At 58.7% G+C, this 24,694-nt stretch overlaps 1 protein-coding gene across 3 annotated transcripts in view; it reads right to left on the reverse strand.

Annotated features, from left to right (window-relative positions):
* Positions 1–385: 385 nt before the first annotated feature.
* The window catches only part of LOC111145392 (C-terminal binding protein 2), a 153,746-nt gene continuing 129,437 nt past the window's right edge, over positions 386–24,694 (reverse strand). For all 3 annotated transcript variants that reach the window (XM_022500265.1, XM_022500266.1, XM_022500264.1), the window contains 8 exons: positions 12,596–12,750; positions 12,249–12,393; positions 8,099–8,305; positions 5,150–5,364; positions 4,547–4,677; positions 3,933–4,060; positions 3,347–3,464; positions 386–1,615 (listed from right to left, as the gene is read on the reverse strand). In XM_022500265.1, coding sequence (XP_022355973.1) covers positions 1,435–1,615; positions 3,347–3,464; positions 3,933–4,060; positions 4,547–4,677; positions 5,150–5,364; positions 8,099–8,305; positions 12,249–12,393; positions 12,596–12,750 — 1,280 coding nt within the window. In that variant the 3' untranslated portion in view covers positions 386–1,434. The remainder of the gene's footprint in view (positions 1,616–3,346; positions 3,465–3,932; positions 4,061–4,546; positions 4,678–5,149; positions 5,365–8,098; positions 8,306–12,248; positions 12,394–12,595; positions 12,751–24,694) is intronic.

A 24,694-nucleotide genomic window follows, 5' to 3' on the forward strand; every position in this document is an offset into this window, starting at 1 on the left:
CATGATTTGATAATGATGGACTTAGTGGGCGGTTTTCTGATTTCTCCTTTAAGCTACCACAGGTAATCAATCACCTGCGTTCCCGAATCTGGTTATAGAATGGGCAGATGGGAAAGTGTTCATATTTGAACCCAGAAGGAACACGAGTTGAAAACTGGCTAATAGAGAATATAGTTGCCTTTAAAACATCTCCTGTAGAGAATTTTTACCTGGGTGAGATGTACTTGAATTTCAGAACTTTACAAATTTTTATTACTTTTTATTGAAAACTGCACTGAACGCTAAATGTCCACCTTACAATAAACAGACACAGTAGCGGTAACTCACACTAAAACAAAACACTTCCGATAGCCATTATTTTTCTGTTTGGGACAGTTTTAAAGGATTTTTTTTTTTTTTTTTTTTTGTCACAAAAACAGGAATGTACCTATACAAAGGCTCAAAATAGGCCATCTTTTAAACAAAAAGGCGATGATTCACAAAAGACTATGAATATAACATGTAACTAGTTGATACAAATCTAACAGGATTTGTTAAAATCAGTCACATCTAGTAACACACCTGAAGTGTTCTTGTATAAAATATCACGTGAAGAAAAGAAGATTTATCAATGTCTAAAAAAGTGGGTTTGTTCATAGACAATCTGACAAGTTACCATAAAAAGTGTTTCCTGAGACATAAGGAAATGCAACATTATTTTTCTTGAACTCTTTCAGCTCAAGACTTTCCACTCAATAAAATAGCTGAGGATCTGAAACTGAGAAAATATATTTGAGTACAAACAGCTTGTGAAACTTAATACTTTCTTTTTTTTTCTTTTTTTCCTTTTTTTGCATCGTCAAGAGGGTATTACTGAATTCACAACCAACTCGCCCGCTCAGTATGCAGTTCAGATGGGAGAGAGACTTCTGTACAGGAGCTTGTACGCTCGCGGCGGTCTAACGGGCACAGTTTTCTCCCCCTTCTCTGAAGTAATTTAATCTTCCTCTCAGCAAAAGAGGTCACCAGCCCCCATGGACTGAAGGGACTAGAGTCACAGGAGGGGGATTTCCTCTTAGTATTTTTTTATTTTGACGTTTGGAACTCCTGATGCAACATTCTAGAGCAAGGTGTTCAGGACCTGCTGTGCCCAAGGGGCTGATAAAGGAAAAGGATCTATTTATTCTTTGTGATTGGATGCACAGATGAAGAACGTAACACACAATAACAGAAGTTGGTCGTTAATAAATCACGTCCTAGTCTTTCAGCGCTTCCGTCACCAGACGACAGCTCCAGCCTTCCCACACCTCGGCTTCTTGCTCTCCTAACACTGCAGCGTCAATGATGCATATGTCCGGAATCCGTTAAAAAGACGGTCAAAGTCCTTTCCTTAGTTCATCTATTTTTCACTGTCTCTTGGTCCCAGGTTTTCTGAATGATGACCGTCATTCTCTGCTATTGCTCATTGGGGTGCTCTCTATTGTCCCCGTGTTTTGTAGGCTGGTTGGGAGAGGGAGCTTGGGAAGGGTGTGCCACTGTGGGGAGGTTGTGAGTCACCGGGATGCCGCCGGGGATGATGCCCTCCATGGCTGCAGGAAGTCCGCCCGGGGCCACCCCGACAATGCCTGGTGGGTATCTGAGGAGCACACAGAGAAAGGGCCAGTTAGGTCGGGAGCAGGAGGAGCTGAGCTCTTGGCTCTGGCTACTTTTTTTAAAAAAATTAGATTGTCACTTTACCGGCAAAGTAAGGAGAAATCTACATGAAAAAACGATGATCCTTAATTCAACAAAATCTATAGTCCCATCCAAACACTGCCACAGACTTTCGCTTTTCACACAGTGGGAATAGCCTGTGTTAATTCTGTCCATAGACCCTGTATTGCATTTGGGAAATGTCTGGTACAAAAACACTTCCCAAGTTGTCTGACTGCCTTAGCATTCATTCATTATGTCAATACTTCTAATGATTTCCCGACAGGATGAAGTACTCTGACAAAATGGGGCTCCCTAGGCGACTTAGCCGCGTGGTCTCGTGACCAGAGATGTGAAATGGGACGCAGCAGCAGCGGAAGAGGGGAGCCAGCGCAGACTCCTCTTCCATCGCGGGCACACAAGCTGCTGTGTGTGCAAGGACACGAGGCATTAAGCCACCCACAGAGCATGTGGTTCTTAACACAAATTCGAGTCAGTGTACTGAAACATTCCTAGGATAAAACAGACGTAGGAGGCAGGTGCTTTAGAATTAAAAGACTGATTCTCAACATTCTCAAATCCTTGACCCATGGCTTCCCAACCTACAGCCTGACACAGCCGCTCACTGGCTGGTCAGAAATCAAGGACCCTCTGCGACTTGGGGGAGCTCCAGGCCTTCAAGCATATGTTGTATTCCAAGGGGTCGGGGAGTCTCGGTCTGTCAAAGGGAAGAATTAAGATGTGGCCTTTAAAGGACAGGCTGCCAACAATCAGGAACATGACCCTGGGACAGAGGCCGGTTCAAGCAATGGTACGGGTGGGACATTAACAGAACATGGCAAACTGAAATGCAGAGAAGGCCACGAGACCCAGGAGGAAAACTGTGTAACTTCCTCAGAGTCTGAGCCTTCACCTATAGGTCCTCCCTACACTAGTTGCACTTCCCCGGCCGCCATGGTAGAGCGGTGCTTCACTGCGGGGTGTGAGGCGGCGGCTGGAGCCATCTTCGGCTGTTAGGGCTGGGAGTGCTGGTGGAGGCCAGGGCCGCCGAGACGCATCGCACGGGGCCACGGCCGGGCCCCAGGGGACAAAGCTCCAGCCCGGTAAGTGAATACCGCCTGGGAACGGGCAACTGTGGGCTACAGTAAGCAAGACAGAAGTTTCCTTCTGGAATTCAAGGCTGCAGCTCTTTTATAAAAGCAGAACACTGATTTCCCTGTGAGCCCAGCCACGGTGGGGGGACTGAACCATGGGAAACGATCGCCAGTGAAACCCTGCTCCCTTCCAGGGGCTCTGTGGGCTCTGGGCCAGAAGAATTCAAATTAGAAAACAGATTCATCAACAAGCCCTTCCCCCTGAAAATCTTTATGGTACCTTCTCACCCAGACGCCCTCTGCCTTTGAAGTGGCTTGGAATGCACCAGTCCTTCCTCACAGTGTTCAGAGCCTGCGGGGGTGCATGCCCATTCCCACTCCTTTCATAAATAGGAACCCCAATTCTAGGTGTGTCCCGAGAGCGGTGTTTGCTCCACACAAACAGGGCATCGGAAAGAATGCAAGGACTGCACAGACTCAGGCGGGGAGGTCTCTGCGGTGGTTTCCGCCTCTCTGCCCCACTCTCCCCAGAGGAGGGGCAAGGGGGCTCCAGCCTAGGTCAGTGCCATTCCGCTCCTCACCTGTATGTGGCGCCGTTGAGCTCTGGATGGATTGCTTGCTGATCTATCACTGACCAGGGAGCTGTTGTGACAAAGAATTCCTTGTTCACACAGTTTCTTAAGCTTTCGGGGATGCGACCTGGAATATGATGATTAAAGTTAACCAGATGTATTTTTTCAAGGTCACAGGGAGAGATCACAGTAGTTGCTGCTGGGGGAACCCCCTATAATGTTTGAACTATGGAAACCCGAGTGTAAAGTCTCCCACTCCAGAATGAGGGCCAGCCCTATAATTTTCAGAAAAGGTGCAATCGTGGGGCCTGAGCCCTGAGCTCTTCACTCCCGCCCACTCCACCCTCTGGAACAGAAAGGAGCCCCTGCCCCCCATGCCCAACTCCCTCCACTTTGCATGTTTAACGCTGACTGGTTGAAAAGGAACCCATTTGCTCCGAAGTCGAGTGCAAAGCCTGGATGAACTGGGCCCAGCTCCTTCCATATGTAATCGACTTGATCCCTAAAACCTCCTGTGCCCGTAGCAGCAGGCCTCTGTAACCCCCAGCGCGCCTTATCAGGCCTGGGGCGGCTGAGCCGCAGGGCTCCGGCTCACCTGTGATTGCCCGGCGGATCTCGGTGGCGGCCGCCTCCCGCATCTCCAGCGAGGCTTGCTCACTGTACCAAGCTGTGTGGGGCGTACAGATGAGATTCGGTGCGTCTTTCAAGGGACCCTGAGCAAAGCTAGATAAATGCACACAAATAGCAAATGAGAAGAGTGTCGCGCCCTACCCCGCTCATCAAGAGAGAGCTCGCGGCCAAGCGGCCTACTGGCCAGCTTGCCTGCATGGAGGAACGGGGGGTACTACGTTTCCTAAAGGCTGGGAATTTAAGAACGTAGTGATCGAAACTGCTGAAACGAGTGTCAGGATAAAGGCTCCCCGGAGGACTGGCAGGGCCCACGTGTCAGTGGGGTGCACGGTCCCGGGGACAGACAAAGCCCACTCCGCTCTAGACTCACACACGGTTCTTTCTTTGAGACACTTTCTGATGCCCCCCCGGGACCCTCTGGAGCTTTTACACTCACGCAAAGTACAGCACCGTCCTCAGAACAGAGACCGTCAGGCCCTTGCTCTGGGGACGTGCCCCGCAGTCCCAGTGTGGGGGGGCGCTCAGGGCAGCAGCAGGCCCCGGGGTCCCGGCGCGAGGCCGGCAGCCCGGCGCACCCACCTGAAAGGCTCCGATTCGTGCACGTCGAGGGCTGCCCCTCGTATCCTGCCTTCCTTGAGGGCTTGGGCTAAGGCCTTCTCATCCACCAGCCCGCCGCGGGCCGCGTTCACGAGGAACGCCCCTTGCCTCATCTGCGGGACGAAAGGAAGGTCGTCAGACGCCGCCACGCGGGAGGCACCGGCCCGGAGGCTGAAAGAGGCCGGCGCGGCCCGAGGGCTCTGGCTGCCTTGGCTGTCGGGTGTGTGTGCGCGGCAGGTCGGGGAAGGGGGCTGTGGGGTGTTGGTGACAGCTGGGTCGGTTTCTCTGTATCCTCAGAGAGCACCATAAGGCGGGAAGGCTGGAGTTGGGGCCTGTCACCCGCCTGTTGTTTCTTGGAGGCCAAACCCGCCTGAGACAGGTCCTTGCTGGGTCCTGGGCCGGCCCCTGTCTGTCCCAGCTCCATGTGGCCCATCCCGTGCTGGGGCCTTGTCTGGCCCCTCATTGATGTCCTGGGGGATGGTCTTTCCTTTTCACGCATGTGTCCACGGACTACTTCCCACCCCACCCCACCCCTTCTGCTTTGATGGAAGTCTCCAGGGGCTGAGAGTATCTATGTCCAGTTACCTGCTTTATAGTAAAGTCATTGATGAGGTGGTGGTTATGCTCGTTGAGATTACAGTGCAAGGAGACGCAGTCGCTCTGATACAGTAAGTCCTGCAGGGTGTAGACCCTCTGCACGCCCAGGGACCGCTCGACCCCATCCTGCAAGTAGGGGTCATAAAAGATGACGCTGAATCCAAAGGCCTTGGCTCGAACAGCAACCGCCTGCCCCGTGCGACCTGTGCGGAGAGAGAGCAAGCATCCAGGTGAGCGAGTCCACTGTCCTGCCGGCCACCGCTCGGCGCTCCACGTGGGCTCGAGCTGTCCCCGCCGGCAGCGGGACCGCCAGCCAGGGGAGCGGCGTGCCTGAAGCCTGGGGACACGCTCGGCCAGCAGGTCTCCTCGGCTTCCTGGGTGAGCCGTGCAGGGGCCCGCTGTCTGCACTGGGGGGCGTGTGTGTTCAGGTTCCCACGATGGACATTTTCAAACGTCAGCACAGCTAGAGAGAATGTTCTGGTGAATGCCACGTGTCCCTCCCCCAGCGCCAGCCAACCCCGTAGTCTCCCACTCAGATTTCGCTCTGCCAGATGTTCCTCGGTCCGCAGCAGCCTTAAGCCAAGCTTCCTTTCCCGAGACAGCGAGGGCAGTGACAGAGAACAGTCGGTTTGCTCATGAAGGCCGGGGTGGGGGTGGGGGTGGGTCAAAACGGACCCCTGCAGAGGGTCCTGAGCGCAAAGAGGCACCGGGACTCACTCTGACGGGGAGCGGGAGCCACAGACCGCCCGGCTAATTCTCCCGTGTGTCGGCTGGTTCTGACCTGCGGGGGGAGCCTCAGGCCCCCTCAAGCGGGTCAGTAACCCACACCACCTAACAGCCTCCCTGACTCCCAGTTGCTCGTCCTTACAAACCCACGGAACCCCCATGGAACCCCAGAGCCAGCGCCTCCTGCCTCCCAGAGCTGTTTTCGCCCGGGCGGCCTCCTCCGGGAAGCACACACAATCCGTCTTCGGATGAAACCACCGCTCAGTGGTGCAGGGGAAGGAGGACGACGCAGGGCAGGTGTCGCTTCTCAAACAGGAAGCCCACGTGAGGGCAACGTGGAGGCGGACTGTCTCCCACTCCTGCTGGGCTCCCGCCGAGCAGGGCAGGGCAGCCTGGGCTGGCGGCGCAGGCCGGAGGTCGCTCTGCGGGAGGCCGGCCACGGGGGCACCAGAGCCCGCTCACCCCTCCCGCCCGCCCTCCTCGGCGTCCGAGCTCGGGTTCAGGGACCGCAGCTGCGCAGCCCAGCCGGGAGGCGGGCAGAGCAGAGAGGGCGGGGGACGAACAGCCCCGTCGGCCCCGAAGTATGGGGCCCGCGGCGCCACGGCCCCGGCCCACACGAGAATGCCCGCCTCACTCCCACGGCCTAACGCACTCGGCCTGGAGACGGGGCTCTCCGGCGGGGGCTGCCGGGGCCCCGCGTGGTTTTCCAGCCTTTGCTCTTCCTTAGTCCCCAGCCCTCATCTTCTCGCTGGCGTCCCCGTTAGCCAGGAGGTTTCCCTAAGTTTCTCCGACACCGAATGACTTAACTCCGTCTCCATGTATCAATGTCTGCATGTATCGAGTTGCCCCGACTGGCCGTGCCCGAGCCCCGTCCCCCCACCATCCCGTGCTAGGGCCACGCTCGGGGCCGGGCCGCGCCCCGACTCCGGATCCTGCTGCTGTGGCTTCTCAGCGGACGAAGCCTCCGGCAAGTGACAGCTCTTGGGGGGAGGCACCGGGCAGCCTCCGGCCAGGCTCCTTCCCATCGGAGTCCGGCCTACACCTCTGGAAGGCTCTAGACAGACCCGAAAGGCGGCGAGGCGGCTGCGCCAACAGAGTACACGGGGAGCGGGGGCTGAGATGGTGCCGGCTGACAGTCTCGGGTAAACGGGGCTCACACCCCGCGAATGCAAAAGCCGACGAAGGCTCAGCCACGCGGGGTCTCAGAAGGCCGGCGCCGTCCTGAGAACCGTCCCCTGGAGCCACGCGCAGAGCAACGGGAGGCCCAGCGGGCGCCAGCAGAGGGCGCTGCAGCCCTCCCACGGCGCCTCCGCCTTTCCTCTGCTGCGGCCCCTCAAGAAAGACAAAGTGGGGACGCCTTCGTAAACCCTGTGCAAGATCGCCTTCGTGAGCGAGGTCACCTGACACCTGGGGTCTTTAACTCACCCTGGGGAGTGAGGTGCACGCGCGCCAAAGAAACCCAGCTCCCATCCCAGGCGCCCTGACCCTTGGTTTTCGGGAAACAGAGCTCTGAACGCGGGGTTGAGTGACAGCCTGGGAAGGACCTGAGACCCACCCCACGTGCTTCTGAATCCCGAGGGGCAGTCCCACAGCTCAAGCCCTTCCTGATGTACAGACTGCGACACTGAGGCAGAAAGGTCAGCGAACTTCCTCAAGGTCATGGAATGGCCGAGCGGGGGCGCTGAGCTAAAGGAGAAAAACAAGGCCCCCTGTGGGCACTGTGGCCCACTGGAGCCCCTGTGTTGTCAACACCAGGTCATCAGGCTGCTTCCTGTCACAGCTCACCTTGTCCTTGGTGACCCGTGCAAGATGCTCACAGGGCCACCAGCGGGCTCCTGGGAAGCCTTTCCCTGCCTCCATCCCCAGCGGGCTTTCTAAGCGGACGGCCAGACCGTGCCACCTTCCGGCTCAGACTCCTTCAGGGACTCCCTGCTGCCACCCTGGGCTGGCATCTGAGGGCCTCCAGGGGCTGGGCCTTGCCCCCGGCCCAGGTCTAGGCTCAGCCACCAGCCCCGCTTCGAGCCCCAAGCCGGCTGGTTTCTCTGCAGGGCGACTCCAGCAGCCCCCGCCCGGGGCCATCTGCGGGCACACGGCCCCCACCCGTCGCCCAGCCGGAGACCGCCCCCCGCGCCGCCCGCTCCCCGCCCAGCCCTGAAGACCCAGCTCCCGGGGCCGGCCGGAGGGGGCTCGGGGCTCGGCAGCAGCACGTACCGAAGCCGATGAGGCCCAGCGTCTCCCCGCGGATGCGCGCCGCTCCCGAGGCCACCTCCCGGATCTGCTCGACGCTCTGGACCCGCGTGCCTTCCCGCAGCGCCTGGTACAGCCACGTGTTCCGCCGGTACAGGTTGAGAATGTGGCAGATGGTGGAGTCCGCCGTCTCCTCCACGGCCGCCGACGGGATGTTGCACACGGCAATGCCTGGAGAGGACAGGGCCAGGCCCCGCGTGAGGACCCCCGGTGGAGGCGGAGCTCCGGGGCACCCCATGCGCCCAGCTGAGGGCCGGGGAGGCGGAGCTGGCCCTTCAGCCGCGGGCAGGTCAGGCTCCGATGCTCAGAGGCCTCCAGCCCCCACACCCGTCCCAGCCCTGCCGCAGCCCCGGCCCGCACTCACCTGTCCCACCCGCCCTTTGCTCCTACACCCTGTGCTTCTGGGAAGCGAGCGGTGGGCAGCTGGAAGGGGCGAGCCCAGAGGCTAGAAACCTGCCCGTGTCCGCTGTGGAGTAGCAGGAGCTGAGCCGCAGAGCCCCTCGTGAGAGCCGACCTGACTCCTTCCCGTGGGATGAAATGTTAATACTTGTTTTGAAATAGGGCGAGATGAAGCAGGAACCAGCACCTCCCCCTCAATGTGGGCCCCAGGCCCAGCCAGGACAGAGCAGATGCCTGAATTCAGCCCCAGGCCTGGTGGTGGGGCCGGGCGGACAGGGGAGGGCCTGCGGCCGAGAGGCTACTGAAGAATCAGCCCACGGCTCGGGCCGGCAGAGCCAGGCACTGACCTTTCTCGGTAGAGGATGTCTGGGGAAGAATGCGAAGTCTGCCAGACAAGCAGCTTTCTGGGGACACAGGTATCCAGGCAGCCTGTCAGACCAGCTCAGAAAACCGCCTTTGAATCCCAGGTTTGGGACCCAAGGAACACATGGGACAGGGCCCCCAAGAAGGCAGCCCTGCCTTCCTCTTTCTTCTTAAGCCCGCCAGTGGGGACAAGAGCACCTGAGCCACGGTGACTCCACGGAAGGGAAAAGAGGACCACAGGACCCTCTGTGCTGAGCACCCCATTCTAGCAGCTGTGTGACCTCTCCACAAGGGTGGCCCAGAGGTCCAGGGTCTCAGTGATGCCCTGAGGGGGACAGACAGCTCAGAGAGTGAAAACCCGCGTGAGCGTCCCACCTGGTCCCATCTGGCCCCAGCCACCTGCTGGGGGGAAAACGTGACTGAGATCCAGGCTGCCGGAATTTCCAGGAGCTAGAAGTCTGTTCTGCAAACAGCCACAAAGGAGGCTACTGCATAGGAAACAGGCAAGCTTAGAACTTGGACTGCTCCAGAAGCCAGGGTTCATGGAAATCGTTTCGCATTTGTGATGGTTTCGAGTCCTCTGAGGAACCTGAGGTGGTGTGGCCCGAGCCCAGCAAGAGGGTCCTGACAGTGGAGGAGCAGAGTGTGGACCCTTGGCCACTGCCCAGACAACGACCCGGGCCTGGGACCAGCTGTGCCCTGGGAGCCGAGACTGGAGGGGATGTGCCGGAGGAGGGGGTCCCCATGCGGGTCCATGTGACACAGAGCACCGCACCTGCCCACTCCCTGGGGGGGCACAGGGGGACACTGCTCAGCCTGCACCCCTGAACTCTGACATGTCGCTCCTTGGCTGCAGAGACCAAAAACTGGAGGAGAGGCTATGGGCACCAGTAGGGACCGTCCTGCCCCAAGGGCCATGGGCACCTTCCTCTGACACCCCAAAGCCCTGATGATTTCTAAACCATTCTTCAGGCCAGGGCGCCTCCAAAGGCCAAGATGAGAAGCTTCTACCTTCTGTGGGGCAAGGGTCACGGCCGCCTCACCCCAAGGCCCGAGCCCAGTGGCTGAGCTGCTTTTCCCATCAATGGTTTCACTCTTGGCTGTCCCCCTGCTGAAGTGGAAGCCAGATAAAGGAGCCCAAGAGAGGCTCACAAGCTCAGAGGCCTCCAGCAACCTCCCAGCTCCCCCTGCTCCTCAGCCCCCCGCCCCGCTCCCTGGTTCTTGGGGATCCCCTACAGACGGGCTGGATCCCTCTAACTGCTCCGGGCAGGGGACACAGCTGTTTCCTGAGCTCGCCCCGCTCTCCACTCTGAGCATCCAGTCTGGCCCAATGTCTTCATGCAAAGGCTCCCGTGAGCACTGAGAAGGAAGCGTCCTTCTGCAGGCCCCAGACACAAGCAGCACTTACAGCCACTGTCCTCATTTGCACAAGGTTTGGGGACAGAGTGCTGTGTGCAGTGCAATTTGGAGACAGGACAGAGGCCCATGTCCCTTCTCCAAATTCCACATGCACCAGGATCAATGGAAACCCCACAGCCGACATCCTTGTCCGCTGTTCAGAACTGCAGGGCCCCGGGAACATGGTCTCCTCCACCCGGAGCCCCTTGTCAAGGGCAGCCACGGGGCCTGGGGAGAGGGGAACCTTTGGTTTTAGGGAAATGAGGTCCCCCTCCTGGCCCAGGCCGGCTGCGTGGGGAGCACGTGCAAGTGGAGGGATGGCAAGTTTCGCTCAGGAGACCTTCCATGTCTCCCGGGAAAGAAGTGGCTGCTTCCCGACAAGGGAACTCAATGCGACCACCTCACCCGAGCCTGGGCGGCGAGGGGCGGACACACGGACGCCGGGGCGGGTGCAGGGAAGCACGTCTGAGGACCCCCCGCCCCGCTCTGTGGGTTCAACTATACTCTCCGTCGCCGTCTGAACTTGGGATGGCAGCTCTACAAAGAGCACAAAGAACATTTGTTTCCAAACAAAAACATTCTTGTTGGTGCCCGGGAAAGATGGAAAATTTGAGGTAATGCTAGACATGCTTCCGAGGACTCCTATCACCCAAGTTTCTTTGTTGCAACCAAGGCAGGCTCAGGGGCGCGCCGAGGTCGGAAGCAAGTGCTGGGGCCAACACAGGAAGCCGTCGCTTCCCTCAGGCCCCATAACGAGTCTGGATTCTGATGCCGCCCATTTTTGCTTTGCTGTAGGGAGGATCTTCCAAGCCCCTTGCCACACAGCCCCCCACTTCCAGGATGGGGGCGGGGAAAAAGGCATCTGTTGGGGAACGACCACCTCTTGCCTCTTCCTTTGGGGTTCACCTATGGGGTGACCCCACTGCCACATCCCAGGCTCAGAGTGCCCGAGCGCCACCATGAAGAAGCACGAGACTCGGCACCGGCCAGGCTCCCTCTCCCCAGCTCCCACCCCCAATTCAAGTGGGGGAACGAACCACTTGAGGACACGGGGAAACATCACTCAACACCCCAGGCCAGGACCATGGAGGAGGAAGCAGAGGCCATAAACGCTTGATGCTGGGATCCACCGGGTCCTCAGCGGGGCGGGGAGGGACAGGGCCCACAGGGCCACCGGGGTGTCAGCACGGCCACAGCTTGTCAGACCGCAGAGGCCTGAGTTCTTAGACATTTGCTAGTGGCCCCTGGAGGTGGGTGGAGCACAGGCCCATGCACCCGGGCATGGATCCGGCACATCGCAAACGTGACAAGGACAGTGAGAAGAGGAGCTGATGTGGGAGGACCCTGGGCCCTCGCAAGGCGAGCAGGCCAGCCGAGGGCCGCTTGCTGTCCACACTCTGTGAACTCTCCTTACACGCAGAGCCCACAGCAGTCCCAGCAGGGGCTGGGACAGGGACGGGGGCCACAAAGAGGGCCGCGGCCCCACCTCTGAGAAACTGCCTGTGGGGGTCCACCTGCTGCCCCTGCTTTTCTGTGGAGACCCTGCCCCATCTGACAAGAGCTGGGCGGGAGGTGCTGGGCTCTACTTCACCGGCGTCGGTGCCGACCTGGGCAGGTTTCTGGGTGGACGGCTCTATGCCAGGACTCGAGACCTAGGAATGCCCGACACCCCACCTCTGAGCCCCGCGCTGTGCGCCCAGCTCTGGCATTTCCGGGTGATGGGTCCCGACCAGCCAGCACTGACCTGTGGCCACTCACGGGGTCCCCGCTGCAGGGACAGGCCCCTAGCTCATCTGGCTTCTGTCCTTCCCACGTGAGACAGCCTGGCCCAGCCAGCGCTGGCACCGGGTGGGGTCCTGGGGTCCAGCAGGCGCGCTCCCGCCCGTGTTTTTGGGGTGGGGGGGCACCCAACAAGGCTCCCTCTGAACAGCTGCTCCCGGCCCCACGCACTCACCGAGCTCGCCAGCGGCCTTGATGTCAACGTTGTCGTAGCCGCTGCCTATCCGCACGATCACTCTCAGGGCCTTGAACTTCTCCAGGTCCTCCCTGGTGAGGGTGATGGTGTGGTACATCATGGCGCCAACAGCTTCATTGAGAACCTGAGACGGGGCGAGCAGAGCAAGGCTGGAGCCCCCCCCACGCCCCCCCCTTGCACCCCTCACAGAGGGTGCAGCGTGGGTGTGATCGCTCCCCAGGTGAGTGGCCCGGGGCTGTGCTTTGGGCTCTGCCGGAGACTGTGGGTGACAGCAGAGGGGGAGGGCGGACAGGGAGGTGGCATCTGAGGGTGGGGGTGGGGCCCACCTTCTCGTGGATCTCTTGAGTGGACTGTGCGTCACAGAAGGCCACCGTGGCCAGGTCCTTCAGGATGGGCATCTCCACAGTGCAGTCTCTGCCATCGAGCAGCGCCACCAGGGGGCGGGGGTGCAGGGGGCCGTTCATGATCTGGGGGCGGATACCTGTGAGGATGGGAGGGTGACTGGGTAGGCGGGCACAGTGGCCTGTCCCACACTGGGGGACAGTGCCCCCCTGTACCCACATCCATCAGGTCTGCAGGACCCCAGGGCTTCCTCCCTACTCCCTGGGTGGACCACAAACCCACAAAGCCACCCGGGTTCCCCTGGGCTCATAGACCACAGGCTCCTTTGGAGTCACTGGGGAAGATTCTGGGACAAGCCGAGGAGACCGGGGCGGGGGAACATCTGTCTGCTGGGTCTGCCTGAGCGGATTCTGAGGGAGACCTGGGTCTCCGTGAGCAATGTCAAGTACAGCGAACAGGAACCACCGTGCAGTTAAGCCCATCACCATGTGGAACTCGGGCCAAGGACATCTGTTTCCAACACACCTGATCCCAGCATGCGCTGGACCCGCAGGGGCTGCCCCCAACCCCTCCCCACTCCAGCACCTTCCAAACAAACATTAGGGGATACAAAATGAAACCAGATGGACAGGTCATGGCTCCCGCACCCCATGGGAGTTTTTTCCTCTAGTCCCAAGCTGGGACTCACGAGGGATCAGTCCCTCCCAGCCTCTGAGCGGCAACAAAACTACTGCTAACCCAGAGCCTTGGGCCCCGAAGCAGGACATCCAAGTGAAGCCGAGCCCCCACGTCCTCTGTACCAGGTGAGAAAACGGGGGACCCCTCCCCCATATCCTCACCAGCCTCTGTCCCCCACGGCAGGTGGGGATTGGGGCACCAAAGCTGTTTGTCGGGGGGCTGGTAAGCCCTCTGCTAGTGTTCTTCTTGGCCTAATTGGCAGGCGGGCTCCACAAGAGGTCAAGGTGGGTGTGTACGAATGGAGGTTTCCCCAAAGACCAAGGGTGCCATCGTGAATCAGGACCCCTGGAGACCGGCTTTTACCCCCAACTCTGCAGAGGGAAGTGAGGGGCAGTAATTCACATGGTGGCCTACAGCCTCTCCTCTCACCGTGCCCAGCCCCTTTAGTAGAATGAGGACCCTGGGGCACAGCGCGGGAAGTGGCCCCTGGAGTACAGCTGAAGGCGGGGGGCAGCTCGTGTCAACTTGATGTGCACACATTGAAGGTCCTACCTCTGCCCTTCCTTTTGGCCAAGAAAAGGGTGAGATTTTGACCAAATCCCGACGGGCCCGTCTTCTTCCATCAGGTTCTTTCAGTCCTCCCCACCGCTGTTGCCAAGCCCAGGTCGGACTCCCATGGGACTGGTGGTCTTGGACTAGGGGCCAGACTCACCGGCCTGTCCCAGGCTATTCCTCCCACAGGGTGTAGAACACCCTGACCTGACTCCAAAGGTACCGGCAAGGGTGTTCATCAGACCGTGTTCGCGGAGTTCGTGATCATGGTAAGAAATCCAAGTTGTTAATTAAAAAGGAGCCACAGAGGAAAATGCCGGGCAGGCACGAGGCAGGCTTCTAGGGCCATCCAAGACATCTGGAGAGGCTGAGGGGCCTCATCACAGAAATGTCCGTCCGCAGCATCAGTGCATAGATCCTGTTACCTGGGTAACAAGCTCCAGGTTGCCTAGCGATCGCCCCCCTCCCTGGCTTAGGTCGCCTCCTCTTGGGCGAAACGCAGCCTTTGCCCTCATTCAGGCCGGGCGGGCAGAATGCAGCTGAGGCTTGTCCGCGAGGGCCAGGGGCTCCCAGATGAAGCCCCGGGCTCAGCTCTGGGCCGCAAGCCCTATATAGGAAAGCTGGCAAGGGAGAGGCACACGGGGTTGTGCTGGGGACGGATGCTGAGCGGGGATGGCTGCGTGGGTGGTGGGAGGGGGCAAGACTCCCGTGTGTCCTGCACGAGGTGTAGGGGCGGCACGAAACCCCAGTACGGAGGATGAGAGAAAGCCCAGCCGAGGTTCATTCTATGGACAAAGGGACCGTGCCGTGCTCGCTCCCTCAGTCCCAGGAAGTTCCCGTCTACCTGCACACCAGAGAACCCAGCGAAATTCAAGCCACATCCCACCCAGCACCTGCTGTCGCTACAGCCTCACAGAAGCTGGGGCGGAGGTTCCCCCAAGAGCCTTGGACATGCCAGCCAGGGGAAGCTGTAGACAGACGTTCCATCTTGCCTCACGTTAACCGACGCATCTCAGTGCTTCTAACAACTGGAGTCATTTTTTGTCTACTAGGATGCAACCGACGTGTTACTGAAGATAACCTTTCAAGGGACTGTGGGAAATGGGGGGCCTGGAGGGGTTGCCCCATCTCCTCTGCAGCCAGGGGGATCTAGAGAAACCCGGGGAGGAAAGCCAGGGCACGATGAATCTTTAATGAGAATGGACTAAAAACTGAGGTCTGTGCCCAAAAGCTAGAGTAGCAATCACTAGACATGGCTCAAACCCCAAGACTGACATTCAGAAGCCCACGGGGTTACTCTTCTTCCCATTTTACGGCCAGGGAGACAGAGCCAAGCATAACCATGGGCCACACTGAGGAACGACACGAGCCACCTCACACAGTCCCAGGGACCCCACAGAGCCCGAGGAAATATTTGCTGACGAGCTGGGGGTCCTGGTGGCCCCCGGGTCAAAGCGACTACTCCCTTTCTGCAATCTTGTCTATTTCACAATTCCAGCTGCCGTTGGACACATCACACACACACACACACACACACACACACACACACACACACACACAACCCTATCAGCACATTCCTCTCAACAACTCGTCCAGCATTAACTCTGCAGGGCAACGCTGGCTCCCCTGGTGTCAATTACTTACTGGTTTGAGGCTCGCCTCTGCACAAGCAGGGACGCGCTCGCCATCAGGAACCAGTGCCCCAGCTCTAGGCCAGCTCCGACGGCTGTCCCCGGGCCCGGTGTTACCTACAGCTGCAGCTGCACGTGAGACGTGGTGAACCAGACACATTCAGTGGAAAACACAGATGGCACCAGGCCGTGCTGCTGGAGTTCTGCTGCAAGTGGCTGATGGTCCAGGGCAAAACAAGTCCATGGCCCCATGGATCCGGAAGGAGGAAAGGGAGGTCCCCAGGGAGGCCACTGGCAGCTCTTCAGTCAACCAACCTTAAAGCCACCTTATCTGAACAGGAGGGTTTCCCAGGAGCTGCTCCTTTGCCAGGTGACACAGTCTGAGTGGGCTGCCGCTGGCTGAACGGGACAAGCTTCCCTGAGCAGAGTGAGTGATGAACGGGACAGGCTTCCCTGAGCAGAGTGAGTGAGGAGCAAAATGATCCCCTGCAACGACATGACCCTGTGGGGCCCGAGACCCATTTTCTGCCTTTCCAGACATTGTGTGAAACGCCACGGACGCGCTCCCAACAGAACTCTGCCTCGGTTTTGAAGACCTGAGTTGGTCTCTGTTGCTTGTCAACCCAGAGGCTTTTTTGATTTTGCCGTTTCAGCCCAGAGCGGAGTGGCCCCGGTGAACATGTCTGGCCAGCAGGCAGAGGCCCGACAACTGACCGGATCTTGCTGACCATCCCCAGACCGCAGCCCTCCAACACCTGCGCTGGGTCGGCCAGGACTGCGGATGACAGTCACGAGCTCCACCGGCTCGGGTTCACCCCTGCCCCCTGCCCGCCTGGCCAAGGACCTGGCCAAGTACGCTCTGACGACAGGCTGGGGGTTGGAGGGCCTGCCAAGCGGCACGGATTTGCACCAAGGCCTTCTCTGCTGCTCTGGGGCCGAAAAACACAGGCCAGGCCTCGCAGGTAGAACCCAGCTGGGAGCTTCTGGGGCCTGAAGGCCATTGCCGGGACTCTCTGGGCCAGCACCAGCTGTTCTGGCGGCTGACACTGGAATGAGCACCTGGAAAGGACCACGAGATCCACGGAGCCCTCAGAGAGATCGGAGATAAAGTGCACCGTGCGACATGCTTAGCCAGCGACCCCAGAGCCCATCGAATGGGTCCTCAGCTCCCAGAACCCACAAGGCGGTTTGGAAAGCAGAGGGCAGCACGTGGGGCTCCCATCCTCACGGACGCGTGTCCGATGGGGGGCAGAGGAAATGCAGCCAGAGTCCCAGATGTCCGGAGCAGGTGGGAAAGGACACTCAGGTCTGCACTTGGAGCCTCCTCAGCCACGACCGCTTCATGGGGATCCGATCCTGGTGTCCCCGCACCCATGAACGGCCTCTCCTCAAATGCAGGTGCTCCTTGGGACGCCTGGGTGGCTCAGTCGGTTAAGCCGCTGCCTTCGGCTCAGGTCATGATCCCAGACTCCTGGGATCCAGTCCCGCATCGGGCTCCCTGCTCAGTGGGGAGCCTGCTTCTCCCTCTGCCTCTGCCTGCCACTCTGCCTGCTTGTGCTCTCTCTGACAAATAAATAAATAAAATCTTAAAAAAAAAATGTTTAAATGCAGGTGCTCCTCAACCAAAGTCACTTCCCGCGCCCCTGCACAAACCAACCCTCCTCACTGGGCTCAGCAGTCCCGATTTCCAGAAGGCCAGACACAGACTCAGATGGAAGGCCTGATAAAGGGCCTATTTCACAGGCCTGCATTTCCACAGTCTGGAGCTGAAGCTCATGTCTGTGGTCAAACTGGGGAGCAGACGCTGACCTTGGGTCGTAAACATACCATCCGACGTTCAGCATTCGACCTGCAGACATGGCTGTGTTGGGTGGGGGTCCCAGCCTCTACTCCAGTGCACGGGGTTCCAGAAGCCTCGTGTCCAGGAGAGAGGTCTCCCTTGCTTGTAAACACGGTTTATCCACGTAGTAAAAACGGTCCTACATGGTCAGCCACGGGGTCTCGACCACAACTATCCTGCTTGTTCAGAAGGTGGGTCCGGAAAGCCGGCAAAGGCACAGTGACTGTCCCTGTGTCCAGAGGCCTGGGGACAATACCCATGCCCACGGCAGCGACCCTTGCCTTTCAAGAGAACGAACATGGGAGAAGACGAGGGTGAGGCTTCAAGGTCGCGACTGTAACAAAATGTGTGTTGGTAAGCATGGCACTGTTTTCAGGCTTAAAAAACACAGCTCCTCTTAGAAACCTCATCTCTGGGTCCACGTCACTGTGTTCTCCTCGGGCAAACACGCGTTTCTCGGGGGCCACCCTGCACTGGCCAGGCCGCGGGATCATTTTGAGAACTTGACACACGCAGGTATGTGACCCCCAACGCGAACAGAGAACTCGATTTTTCCTCGGGTTGTCTCGTCTTACAGCTGGACGGTTCTGACGGGGGAGGCTTGCTTGGCCTGGTGGGAGGTGATGGTGGAGGAACGGACATGCTCAGTCTGAGGGCCAAGAACCGAGAGCAGGTGCACATCCCGCACGCAGCACGTGTCCCAGCCGACACCTAAGTCGGGTCGGTTCCGGGAGACCAACAGCAGCTCGCAGCTCCCAGCCCGCGTGGCAGCAGCGTCTCTCCGACGCGGACCCCCCCGCCCCGAGCGGGGTTTGGCCTCACTCCTCTCCGACGGGCTCTGGCACGCGGGGCGGGCATGGTTCCGGGGACCTGCAGACGGACAAGAGGCGGCCGCTCCCCTCAGCAGCTCCAAAGGCACCGGGAATCGGCTAATGGAGTAAACGGCTTTTCCCTGGGCGGCTTCACAACCGGGAACACAAAGTGGGTTTTAATCAGGGCCAACTGTGGGAAGCAACTTTTCTAGCATAGAGGTTAGAGGAGCTCACCTCAAAAATGCAGCTCAGGCTGGAAGGGAGCTGCCCTTAGGCACCTTGGTGCGTCAGCCCCGAAGAGAAGGAAGTAGAGCAAACCCGCCCCAGGAACGCAAACACACACGTGCATTTTCTGCATCCACGGCAGACATCACTAATGGATCTCAGCACTTTTAGCCTCCAAGTCCCTGTTGGTCACGACGCCCCAGTGAGTGCCCGTGCAAGGCTGGGGGGACATGTGTCTGCCACTCTTGAGTGAGCTCAATCCCCTCTAGAAACTGGGAAAGGAAGGTGAAGGTCAGAAGGGAGCAGGGAGATGTACAAAGGCCCCAGAAGAAGGAAGGACAGGCCCACAACTGTCCTCGAACTTTGCTCTAAACAACGTCACGTAGCAGAATGGACATGTCAATTCCAAGGCAAGGGCATCGGGCCATCCACACTCACACTGGAGCCAGCAAGGGTGGGTGGGGGGCACTGCAGACTGTCCCATCAGGGGTGTGTGTGTGCACGCGAGCGCGCGCAAGCACTTGCACCTGTGATCTGACAAAGACAGCAGCATGGATATGACCCACGCTGATGCTGCAGAAACCCCGGGAAGCTGGTCCCCAGGTGTCACCAGGATGGATCAAGTCTGCTTAAGGCCCAGAAGACGTGTGCAGGGTCGGCGCCCCAAGCAGGTCTGGGCTGTGGGGCATGTCAGTTACGGGATTCATAATCACAGGCGTCCCTGAGGGTCAGGCTGCTCCACCCCACGGCAGACTCCGAGCACCCCCTGCCCTGCCCTGAGGCCTGGCCACTGGGAATGGAGACCCTGGCATGGCCTTTTGAAACAGCATCCCTGTCTCCTCACTTTCTGGAGGAGCCCCCAGTTCTTGGACTCCTCCATCAGCACACCCTAGAACCTCCACCTGATGCTAACTAAGCCTTATGGCCAGGGCCCTAGGAGCCTTGCATCATCAGGTCACTCCCCGGTCTGGTAGGAAGTTGTTCAACCTTTTGCTCCACGGACACCGGGAACCCAGAGGGCGACAGGGTGCAGGAGGGGCCTGGTGGGCGAGCAGAGGCCTGTGGGCAGAGCACGGGCCCAGCGGCCCCGAGCTCCGCAGCGTCCCTGCACTAGGCCATCAAGGACCTTGCAAGGCAGAAAATTACTTAACTCAACCTTGAGTAAGGGCTAGCCCCAGGCCAGTGCTGGAGAAACAGCAGGAGTCAGGAACAAAACAGCCACCGGGGAATAAAAAGGAAAAGAATGTGGCAATGGCCGTGCCATCCCGTGCAGACCCTCAGCCCCTCCAGGTGCTGCCCCAAGTCCCCCTGGGATGAGCGGCTTGACCAGGTAGGAGGGTCGCTCTGAGCAGACACTATGCTCTGGGAGCACAGCACCTCGGGGGCAGTCAGATGCCCCGAGACACTGATCTTCCACTGAGCCACGAACACACTCGTAACCGCCGCATCGCACACGTCAGCCGGGATGCTGGGGGTGATAGCACCCCACCCCAAGGCAACCCCAAGGCAACCGCTCACAGGGCTGGCTGTGTCCCACGGACCAGTCGGATTTTAAGTCACTCCTTGGCTCTGATTTTAGTGTTCTCTGAAGTTCGCTTTAGAGATGGCCAAAGGATAAGGAGATCAGCATCTTAAATAAAACATGGATCTTAATGAGTCGTGGCCCTCGCAGTGAGATGGTTTCAGGCCACCCCCTCTGCAGCTCAGGTAACAGCTGGACAGAAAGCCGGCCAAACAGGAGGCTCCCAGGAGCCTCGGCCACTACCTTCTCCCCACCGAGGCTTGCCGGGTGATCGCGGCCAAACCAGTGCACATGTGTGTGCCCAATTCAGGATCAGAAGTGAGTGTCTACATCACCCTGTTCAGAGAAAAGGAGAACTTCTGTACCTCCAGAAAGACAAGCATTTGTGGCTGCTTTAACTGGTTCCTCAGAGCACCCAGGGAAACTGAGTCACCAGTCTGATGAACTGTACAGTGTCCACACCACACTGCAGACCCTAAACGGAGACAAGGGTCAGAAACTGCTTTCTCCAGCAGAGCCTCAAAACAAAAGCAAGAACCATTGATGACTTGCTTGCAATGAGCCCCTTGGATAATCACACGTGGCCCCGGGGGCTGACCGGCCACCTCTATGCACCCTTCCCAGAGTGGCTCCTGGCTTGGAGTGTTTGTGTCCATGATCCTCACCAGGCTCCAGGGGGCCTCGTATTTCCGGTGAATCCCTCTGCCCTGAAGCTCCTGAAACAGGTGCTTTCCACTGGGGTGGGCTGAGCACCAGCCCTGAGCACCTCCTGCCTGACCGGCTGAAACGCACAGAGGAGGAAGTGCTCCCCCCCACCAAGGTCTCGGGGAAGGGACAGGTTCAGAGGACTGAGGTTTGACCGGCTCAGGGCCACAGGGACATGATGGAAAACCAAGCAGGCCGCCGTGGGACACGTTTTCACAGCAAAGCAGCCCAGGAAACCAGGCTCTGCTTCCCGTTTTTCTTTCTTTTTTTTTTAAGGTTTTATTTATGTATCTGACAGAGATCACAAGTAGGCAGAGAGGCAGGCAGAGAGAGAGGGGGAAGCAGGGTCCCTGCTGAGCAGAGAACCCGATGCAGGGCTCGATCCCAGGACCCTGATGTCATGACCTGAGCAGAAGGCAGAGGCTTTAACCCACTGAGCCACCCAGGTGCCCCCAGGCTCTGCTTCTGACTGTGGCAAAATGTGATTCCTGTTCTGGATCTCCCCAAAAGGTGGTCCTGGAGCATGTAAGTAGGGAGGAGGGGATGGAGGGATGTGGCCTGGGCAGACGCTGGGCTTGGGAACAGCCGATGACGCGCGTGTTCAAGGACTCACTAGCTTCCCATCTGGGTGAGGTCAAGATTCACCTCCCAACCTTCCCAGCATGCCTTGGGCATCGGACAGAGCCACAGACCCTGGCCCAGGCCTCATCTAGTCTGATGACGGACAGGTGATCCCAGCTCAGGGGATGGGCAGGACTTCAAGTTCCTCTCTCCACAGCGACACTGGCCTTTTGTCAATTACACATGGCCACCAAATCAAGAACCCTCATCTGGGGTTCCTCACAGCAGGGATGGACCCTTCCTTTTGGGGTGGGTCTGGATTTTGTGGCTCAAGAGATGAATCTCAGTTAAGTGTCCTCCAACATGATCTTGTGGCACCAGAAAAAAACCACACCTCCCCCTCTTTGCTACCTTCCAAGCTGGGACCCCTTCTGCAGCCCACCCAAGTCCCTCTTTCTGCTGGTTGGCCCTAGAGCCTCAGAACCACGGAGACTAAAAGGATGCATTCACCTGTCAAAACACCAGAGAATGTTGAGCACGCCGCAAGCTCCTGGTCCCTATCCCTCAGGCCACTCTCAGGGACACGAGGTCATTCCGCAAAGTGCCGTAAGACCAAACATACAATCATGGGCCAACATACATCCTAGTCCCGGAAATGCTGGCCTCGGCTTCTGACCTCTGCCCCTGAAAGCATCAACATCGTGACTCCCTCGACACGTGATTTCCAAGACCATCTGGACAGGAAGCAACCTACTGGGGACCTCCAACACAGGTCCCAGAGGTGCAGGCTCGGAAGGAGGAAGTGCCTCCCCCAAGGCCCTGGGAGTGAGCTCCGACCAGCGCAGGGCCACAGGGACAAGAGCAGGAGCCAGTGGCTGACATGGTTGTTCAGAGTGCTGGGTCTCTCACAGCCAGTCACCACCCGCCTTGGACAGATCGGGGGGGGGGGGGGGGGCAGGTTGCGGGGGCGGGACACGACACAGTTCTGTCCCTTCTAAACCGTAACTGGGGAGACGACCAAGTCGTCAGGATTCATCGACAGAGGACGGAGGAGAGAAAAGCGAGTATTCGCCGCCCAGAGCTCCCCACACCAACTATTTTTCCTAGAAACTACTGAGTGTGTAGGGTGTTTACCATTTACCATATGTCTGTTTCCTGGGGCTTTCAATTAGCCTGGGGGGGGGGCGTGTCCCACATCCTTTGGCAGGAGCTCTGGGCAACCTCACTGAGCCTGGAACGGCACTGCAGAGCCGCCCCTGAGAGCCCTCCTCGCTCACCTTCTCCCATCCCTGCGCTGGGGCTCCGGTCTCATTCCGCTCCCTGACGGGGCCGGACAAGTCGGCCAAGTGAGAAACCACCCTCACAAGTGGTGCGACCGACGCAAAACGGCAAACAACCCACGCGGCACTCACAAGGTCACTGCTTCCCTAGGACGTGGGCTTTGCCCCCAGGAGAGCCACGTCCCAGAAGAGGAGGCAGCTGCTGGGGTTCATGTGGTGCAAACACCAGCCGTCACCTCAAAAGCTCCAAGCCAGGCACACGGAGGCAGTTCTCCGCTACACGGCCTTTTCCCGAGTGGTCGGATATCGGAACCCATGCCCCTGTCTGACCGGAGCTCCCAGCCACCAGGACGTGGGGCTGTGTGATGCGGGCCTGGCCCCCGGGGCCTTCTCTGGGCATCCTGCGCCAGCCCTGAGGAGGGGCGAGGAGGGAGGAGCTGTCCCTCCAGGACTCCCGGAAAAGGCCTTACCTGCCCATGGTGTGTGTTTCATGCGAGTACTTCTCAAGTTCTAAAAATGTGCCCACGGCAACAACAGAAGGGGATGTTTGAGAAAAATAAAATGAAATAAAGATGAGAAAAGAAGGGATGGTTGCCAGAAGAGTCTGGCAGAGGCAAGCTTTGCACGCCCACTTGCTGGCCTGTGTGCCGTCGGCGTGTGTCACCAGCTCACGTGGGGCTGACAGGACGCTGCAGAATTCTCCTGCCCCAACCGCTCTTCCCGGGAGCACTTATAGGGCCTTGCACCCAGCGGGGGGCTGTGGCACAGTCTAGGGGATGCACGGGGGATGGACGGGGAGGGGGGCAGAATGGTCTGGAACATGGCAAGTCAGGGATGGGGATACAACGGGGGAGGGAAGCCCCTGGAGGGCTGGGCCCCCAACCAGGCTGAGGACACCCCATATTCCCTTTTGGTGCTTGGAGGGGCCTTTCTTTCCAAAGAACAGGAAACAGCAAGGAAGGTGCTCAGGTGACCCATGAACGCACAACAGCCGTGAGGCCCCTACAGGCTCGCCTCACACCCTGGTCCTGCTGCGGCCACAGCTGGCTTGGAGCTCAGGCTGCCCCCACGTGCCGGCCGCCCCAGGGTTTCCTGCTCACCGCGGCGGTTGCCGGCTCCTGCCCCGACTCCTTTGGTGCCCCTGAGGAGCAGACACCACGCTTTCCTCCTGAAAGGCCCCTGGAAGAGCCTGGCGGACCCAGGGGTTATTCTTCTGACCATACCGCGCAGGCCCTGTGCCCATAACAAAACAGTGCCCTGTTTCTTAGCTACGACAGCCACCGAGGCCAGGATGGGAGATGGAAGAAGCCCAAGGCTTTCAGCTAACTCCGTTTTTCATGTGGCCCTAAAACCAAAAAGGAAAGTGATTCTAAAGACCCTTTAACAGCCTTGCTATCCGGTGCTGCCCTCAGGCCCTGGAGCGGCCGGGAGTGGATTTTCCCAAGCACAACAGCTGGTGGCGCATCCCCTCCCCCGCTCTTCTCAGTAACTGTTTTTTTCTTAAAGCCTAATGACTTCTAAAGTGCTCCAGGCTCGAAGCCCAGTTCATGGGGAAACACTAGAACCCATCACAAAGTCTTATTCATTCCATCAAATAAAAAGCACCTACTGGAGAAATCCCCAGTGGAGAAGTTGGTTAGGTTGGGAGGTCAGCTTTGAGCTGACCATTTGAGGGAGCGCGGCCAGGCCCACGCTGTGTGGCTGGCGACAGGGGCCACCTCTCCAGGCACAGCCCCCTTCAACTGAGGAAAATCGCCATATCCCCTTGGCCTTGGCAATGCCCGCCGCGGCCGGCCCGGGAAGAGGCAGGCAGCCTGGAGAGGACATCAGAGGTCAGCTGCAGAACAGCAGCAGCCCCCGCACTGCGCCCCCTCTCCCGGCCCCAAACCTGCACATGGGAGCTTAGCAGTCGTGACCGGGTTAGGCCCACTGAACATTTTAACTAACGTTTTGTAAAAACTAGAAGACAATGCTCAGGATGCGGTCCTGAGTCACAGAGCCCTTGGACGGAGAGAGGCGGGCTGGGACACGATGCGGCGGGAACACAGGAACACCAGCAGCGCGTCTGGAGCCAGTGTGGGTTCTCTGGATAGGTGGGAAGGACAGGAGCAAGGGGCGGACTGTGAATTAACTGATCTTCTTTCCCTCTTTACTAGGGTTGGTAGGAAGCCCGGAGAGACAGGCCCCTCCTTGTGCACAAGACTCCAGGGAAAGCTCTGCCTTCTGGCCTCCCACCCAGCTTCCTCTTCCCTTACATGCTTGCTTGTTCCTCTACTC

The sequence above is a fragment of the Enhydra lutris genome, unplaced genomic scaffold, assembly GCF_002288905.1.
Source record: "Enhydra lutris kenyoni isolate GAN:26980312 unplaced genomic scaffold, ASM228890v2 scaffoldscaffold12, whole genome shotgun sequence".
Taxonomy (NCBI): Eukaryota; Metazoa; Chordata; class Mammalia; order Carnivora; family Mustelidae; genus Enhydra; species Enhydra lutris.